General features: G+C 41.1%; 1 protein-coding gene across 1 annotated transcript; it reads left to right on the forward strand.

The window, feature by feature from the left end:
* Window positions 1-285: 285 nt before the first annotated feature.
* Window positions 286-7087, forward strand: LOC139535336 (growth/differentiation factor 5-like). Its single transcript, XM_071334645.1, has 2 exons — window positions 286-1299; window positions 2591-7087. Exons 1-2 carry the CDS (start codon window positions 546-548, stop codon window positions 3451-3453), a joined length of 1617 nt encoding a protein of 538 aa, XP_071190746.1. The 5' UTR covers window positions 286-545; the 3' UTR covers window positions 3454-7087.
* Window positions 7088-7424: the final 337 nt, after the last annotated feature.

The raw sequence follows: 7424 nt of genomic DNA on the forward strand, positions 1-7424 counted from the left end.
GATTTGAGAATAAATATTGCACTTAAATTGGTTTAGACAGCATGACATCATAGAGTAATTAAACTGGTTTGCGTTGGAATTCCTTTTCCAATTCCTTAGTTCAGGTTTGTAGATTTTCAGAGCACCTGCAGGTTTCTGTGTGTGAACTATTTTCATTGGATGGGGTTCAAACTTTGAGGGGAAAAAACTGTGGCAGCATTACGCCATTCTCCCCTCTTGGAAAAAAATGGGATTTAAACAAGTCTCTTACAAGATATCGAGCAGAATAGTTGGAGTTTAAGCGAAGTCAAGTTTTCTCCTCTCAATGCAAACCTTGTCGGACATCTACTGCATATTGGAAAGCAAGACCAGCAACAGGACATTTGCATCACTATGGTACTGAATAGCGGCTCTGGGAGTAACGGTTTGCATAGTGTAATTTACCATAGAACACTAACTTCTAGTCCACATTTTCACATTTCCAAACTTGTTCATGTTTACTTATTTCAAACGGGAAAAGCCTGTGCGCATTTCTCCCTGGCTAAAATTCAAAGGAAGATCAGAGGATGAAAGTACTGAAAAGTGTCCCTCTTTTATTGGGGTGTTGGACTCTCTTATACCTGGACTTTATCCCAGCGTCACTGAGCCATACCGGCATTGCAGAGTGCGCACCCGAGAGCGGAGGCAAGGAGCACACAGGCGGAGCAGGTGAAGGAGCCAACCCGGGAATTGGCTCAACTGCCAGGTCGACGGTAGGAAACTACGGCGCAGGGGGTTGGAAGTCTCTAAGTGCTGCGAGGATCACGCGCATTAGAACAGGACCCCCGCTGATAAAGGGCGAGGCAGCCAAAGCGAAAGCTGTGACATTAGTGTCATCACCGCACAGCGTAACGGTCAGCCGTGCTCGCGGAGCTGTCAATTTGGGGCCCAAGGAGGCTGTGCGCTATTGGGCACCCGGCGGGGATGCTACTAAAGCAGCAGCTGCGCCTGTTCCCGTGGCGTTGAGCATGCAAACAGGCAAAGGCTCAGGCAGGCCTGGACAGAGCAAAGGAAACACTGTCCCCAGAGCTGCAACATCAGCACGAACTGGACAGCAAAAGGTCGTTGATGTGCAAAAGCACATCGCTCGGTTGGCCCAAATGAGTGGCAAAGCAACGGGCAAACTTAACGGCAGATACTCTCCAAAGCTCCTATTGGTAACTCCGCATGACTACATGTTGTCACTGTATTGGTCACTATCCACAGGAGGGGTGAACACTAGTGTGCTGCACGAGGCTGGCATGGCCAACACCATCACAAGCTTTGTGGATAAAGGACAAGGTAAACTTTTGATGCCATATAAACAATGAGTTATACAAAAATAATAACAGTGGTGTCTCATAATACACAAAAATCTGCTTTACTGCTTGCAAAGTCAAAATAAGGCTTATAAATTATGGATAAGTGGTCCAATAAAAGTAACTGTTCACCTTTGCCAAAGAAAATATAATCATTATAATCAATTCTGAATATGCTTACTTATCTTTAATTGTTGCATTTTGTTACGTTGATAAATTAAACATATCCAAGAGACAGTGGAGCTGTAGGCCTATGCTCATCAAACCAACCTCTTTATGTAAGAGGTAAGGTCAAGCCAAAGTCGAAGCAAACTTGAAGCTGAAGTCAAAAGGTTTCTTGGTGTTTGACATAATAGTTTTTAAAACTCTTGGTTTTGGGTCTGTCACACTGTCAGTAGCCATGTGCATAGTCATGATTGGGGTGGCAGGTAGCCTAGTGGTTCGAGCGTTGGATTAGTAATCGAAAGGTAAAACTCTGAACAAGGCAGTTAACATACTGTTCCTAAACCATAATTGAAAATAAGAATTTTTTCTTAACGGACTTGCCTAGTAAAATTAAAAATTCCCTCAGTTATTTAAAGTGTAAACAAATAATAATGTATTTTCTGTTTAAAGCTCTTTAAAATAATGTTTATGCTTATATTTCTAGCTGCTAAAGGTTTACATTTCAAGCAATTAATGTACTTTAATTTTGCCCTTTATTTGTATAACAGGTTGGTGACCTTCCCCTTTGTATGACTAAGAAGTTGTAACTGATCCCTTGCCAGACATTACATTTTTTCATCTGTAAAACAGTACACACTTCTTCTTTTTCCCCATCACCTCTTTCTCCTCCTCTCCTCCTCTTCCTTAAATTCTCAGTTTCAGATGTGTTTTTATCTCTGGTTGGGCTCCTAAATCTGCAAGTCACTCTACCCTTTCTCAATATATTTTGTGTCGTTCAGGTTTTGTCTGGTCCACTCTTAGCAAATGCCATATGACGTGGTGGTAGATCCACTCATAAACAGCTGCAGGTCCATAATAATGGTCTGTTTACAGTTCAATGTGGTATGTAGTCTGCAAATGTCTGGTTTTAATGTAATTTCAAACGCATAATGTGCCTGGAAGAAAATGCTGCCTTTAATTTTTATATGGCCACGCTTTCCCTCACCAAAGAAAAAATTACACATAACTCTTACCACCTGTGTCTTACCTGAGAAGCTACATTAACATGTAAAGAAACATGTCAATATGATGGTTATTCTTGCCCTTGACTCTGTTATCTTCTTTTACAGATGCCCGTATTCCCCAGCTGAGAAGACAGAAGTATTACTTCAACATCAGTTCCCTGGAGAAGGAGGGGTTACTGGGTGCCGAGCTTCATATACTCAGGAAAAGACTGGCTGATCCACACAAAGCACTTTCCACTGACAGAGTTTTCTGCCTGAAGCTGTTCACTTGTGTAGCAGGTAAGCAGAAAGCTACACTGCTCCAAACTCAAACCATCAAGGACCACAATTCGCCCAAATGGGAAGTGTTTGACATTTGGAAACTATTCAAGAATTTCAAGAACACCGTCCAGCTTTGCTTTGAGCTGGAGGGTTTAGAACGGGGAAGCCCCGTGGACCTCAGGGCACTGGGCTTCAGTCGTCCGGGCAGGCAAACCAAAGAGAAGGCCTTTTTCCTCATGTTCGGGCGCACCAAGAAAAATGACTTGTTCTACAACGAGATCAAAGCTCGGTCGGGCCACGACAACAAGACTGTGTACGAATACCTGTTCACTCAGCGGCGCATGCGCCGAGCTCCAACCAACCGCGGCAAGAAGCTAGCCAAGAACCCCAAGCCTCGTTGCCACAGGAAGCAGCTGCACGTCAACTTCAAGGAGATGGGCTGGGACGATTGGATCATCGCCCCACTAGAGTATGAGGCCTACCACTGCGACGGGGTGTGTGACTTCCCTATTCGCTCGCACCTCGAGCCCACCAACCACGCCATCATCCAGACGCTCATGAACTCCATGGACCCCGACTCGACTCCGCCCACCTGCTGCGTGCCCACTCGCCTCAGCCCAATCAGCATCCTCTACATTGACTCGGCCAATAACGTGGTCTACAAACAGTATGAGGACATGGTGGTGGAGTCCTGTGGCTGCAGGTAGCAATGGACGAAAGACTCATCTGAGGTCTTGGTTTTATAGTTCAGCCTGAAATCCTACAGAGTTTGAGTTAAATATGTTGAGTAAACAGATTGTTTAACACTCGAAAGTTTTAGAACACTGAGTCATTCGAGGGTTTTTATTTATTTGTACTATTTTCTATATTGTAGAATAATAGTGAAGACATCACAACTATGAAATAACACATCTGGAATCATGTAGTAACCAAAAAAGTGTTAAACAAATAAGAATATATTTTATATTTGAGATTCTTCAAATATCCACCCGTTGCCTTATTGACAGCTTTGCACACTCTTGGCATTCTCTTAACCAGCTTCACCTGGAATGCTTTTCCAACAGTCTTGAAGGAGTTCCCACATATGCTGAGCACTTGTTGGCTGCTTTTCCTTCATTCTGTGGTCTGACTCATCCCAAATGATCTCAATTTGGTTGACTGCTGCATCAGGTCACCTGCTGCAGCACTCCATCACTCTCCTTCTTGGTAAAATAGCCATTACACAGCCTCGAGGTGTGTTGGGTCATTGTCCTGTTGAAAAACAAATGATAGTTCCACTAAGCCCAAACCAGATGGGATGGCATATCGCTGCAGAATGCTGTGCTAGCCATGCTGATTAACCTCTCTTGGGTACGTGAGACGTTAGCGTCCCACCTCTTCAACAGCCAGTGAAACTGCTGGGCGCCAAATTCAAATACAGAATTACTCATTATAAAAATTCAGAAAACAAAACATATTTTACATAGGTTTAAAGATTAACTTCTTGTGAATCCAACCACGGTGTCAGATTTTAAAAATGCTTTACGGCGAAAGCGTACCTTACGATTATTTGAGAACATAACCCACTAGACAAATCATTACAAACAGTAGCCAGCCAGGTAGAACAGTTACACAATTTAGAAATAGAGATAAAATGAATCCCTTACCTTTGATGATCTTCATATGGTTGCACTCAGCAGACATTCATTTACTCAATAAATGTTCCTTTTGGTCGATAAAGTCTCTTTATACCCAAAAATCTCAAAAACGCAGTCAATACAGGAAGACAAAAAAATCCAAATTGTATCCGTAAAGTTCATAGAAACATGTCAAACGATGTTTATATTCAAACCTCAGGTTGTTTTTAGCCTAAATAATCGATAATATTTCAACCGGCCAATAACGTCGTCAATTTAAAATGCAAACAAGAAAGTCACTCTCTCGGTTGTGCGCATGAAAAAGATCCGTGACACTTTAGGCTCCACTCATTCAGACTGCTCTTACTTCCTAATTTTTCAGAATACAAGACTGAAACAATTTCTAAAGACTGATCTAGTGGAAGGCATAGAAACTGCAATTTGAGTCCTAAGTCAATGGATACTGTCATGGCATTGAATAGAAAACTACAAAACCAAAAAAATAACTACTTACTGAATAGACTTTTCTCAGGTTTTCGCCTGCCAAATCAGTTTTGTTATACTCACAGACACTATTTTAACAGTTTTGGAAACCTTAGAGTGTTTTCTATCCAAATCTACCTGTTATATGCATATCATATCTTCTGGGCCTGAGAAACAGGCAGTTTAATTTGCATTTCATCCAAAATGCATGCATTTCATCCAAAATTCCCAATGCTGCCCCCTACCCTAGAGAAGTTAAGTATGCCTTGAATTCTAAATAAATCACAGACAGTGTCACCAGCAAAGCACCACCACACCATGACACCTCCTCCATACTTTACGGTGGGAAATACACATGTGGAGATCATCCATTCACCCACAGCGCGTCTCACAAAGACACGGCGGTTGGAGCCAAAAATTTCCAATTTGGACTCCAGACCAAATGACAGATTTTCACCTGTCTAATGTCCATTGTTTGTGTTTCTTTGACAAAGCAAGTGTCTTATTCTTATTGGTGTCCTTAGTAATGGTTTCTTTGTAGCAATTCGATCATGAAGGCCTGATTCACACAGTCTCCTATGAACAGTTGATGTTGAGATGTGTCTGTTACTTGAACTTTGTGAAGCCTTTATTTGGGCTGCAATTTCTGAGGCTGGTAACTCCGGGTCGTCCTTTTCTGAGAGCAAGTTTCATCATAACGCTTGATGGTTTTTGCGACTGCACTTGAAGAAACGTTCAAAGTTCTTGACATTTTCCGCATTGACTGACCTTCATGTCTTAAAGTAATGATGGACTGTCAATTCTCTTTGCATATTTGAGCTGTTCGTGCCATAATATGAACTTGTTTTTTTACCAAATAGGACTATCTTCTGTATACCACCCCTACCTTGTCACAACACAACTGATTGGCTCAAATGCATTAAGAAGGAAAGAAATTCCACAAATATATTTTTAACAAGACACACCTGTTAATTGACATGCATTCCAGGTGACTACCTCATGAAGTTGGATGAGATAATGCAAAGAGTGTGCAAAGCTGTCATCAAGGCAAAGCTACTTTGAAGAATCTCAAATATAATCACAAAGAAAACCTTTCAATGAGTAGGTGTGTCCAAACTTTTGAATGGTACTGTAAGTATTCACACCCCTGAGCCAATACTTTGTTGAAGCCCTTTGGCAGTGATTACAGCTGTTAGTCTTTCTGGGTAAGTCTATAAGAGCTTTCCACACCTGGATTGTGCAACATTTGCCCATTATTCTTTTCAAAATTCTTCAAGCTCTATCAAATTGGTTGTTGATTATTGCTAGACAACCATTTTTAGTTCTTGCCATAGATTTTGAAGAAGATTTGACTCAAAACTGTAATTCGGCCACTCAGGAACATTCACTGTCTTCTTGGTAAACAACTCCAGTGTAGATTTGGCCTTGTGTTTAGGTTATTGTCCTGCTGAAAGGTGAATTCATCTCTCAGTGTCTGGTGCAAAGCAGACTTAACCAGGTTTTCCCCTAGGATTTTGCCTGTGCTTACATCCATTGCGTTTATTTTTTATACTGAAAAACTCCCCGGTCCTTAATGATTACAGGCAAAGCCATAACATGATGCAGCCACCACTATGCTTGAAAATGTGGAGTGACACTCAGTAATGTGTTGTATTGGATTTGCCCCAAACATAACACTTTGTATTCAGGACAAAAGGTGAATTGAATTTGCTACATTTTTTGCAGTATTTCTTGAGTGCCTTGTTGCAAACAGGATGCATGCATTGGAATATTTGTTTTCTGTACAGGCTTCGATTCTTTTCACTCAGTCAATTAGATTGGTATTTTGGAGTAACTACAATGTTATTGATCCATTCTCAATTTATTCCTATCACAAATATGTAACAGTTTTAAAGTCACCGTTGGCCTCATGGTGAAATCCCTGTGTGGTTTCCTTCCTCTCCGGCAACTGAGGTAGGAAGGAGGCCTGTATTTTTGTAGTGACTTGGTGTATTGATACACCATCCACAGTGTTATTAATAACTTCACCATGCTCAAAGGGATAACCAAGGTCTGATTTTGACATTTCTACCCATCTACCAATTGATGCCCTTCTTTGTGAGGCACTGGAAAACCTCTCTGGTCTTGTGGTTCAATCTGTGTTTGAAATTCACTGCTCAACTGAGGGACCTTACAGATCATTGTATGTGTGGGGTAGAGAAATTATATAGTCATTAAAAACTCACGTTATACACTAAAAGTGCACACAGAGTCCATGCAACTTATTATGTGACTTGTTAAGCACAATTTTACTCCTGAACGTATTTAGGCTTGCCATAACAAAGGGTTTGAATACTTATTGACTCAAGACATTTCACCTTTAAATGTTTTATTAATTTGTAAAAAAAACTTAATTACACTTTGACATTCTGGATTATTGTGTGTCAGCCAGTGATAAAACATCTCAATTTAATACTTTTTTAATTCAGGCTGTATCACAACAAAATGTGGAAAAAGTAAAGGGGTGCGGATACTTTCTGAAGGCACTGTATCCAGTGATGTCTTGGCAAGAGATTTCAACTATATTGATCTATTAATAA

Source organism: Salvelinus alpinus, chromosome 12 (assembly GCF_045679555.1).
Source record: "Salvelinus alpinus chromosome 12, SLU_Salpinus.1, whole genome shotgun sequence".
Classification (NCBI taxonomy): Eukaryota; Metazoa; Chordata; class Actinopteri; order Salmoniformes; family Salmonidae; genus Salvelinus; species Salvelinus alpinus.

Coding starts and splice junctions, on each gene's coding strand:
- LOC139535336 (XM_071334645.1), top strand. CDS start 546: ATGAAAGTACTGAAAAGTGTCCCTCTTTTATTGGGGTGTTGGACTCTC. Junction 1,300..2,590: donor CTTTGTGGATAAAGGACAAG/GTAAACTTTTGA, acceptor CTTCTTTTACAG/ATGCCCGTATTCCCCAGCTG.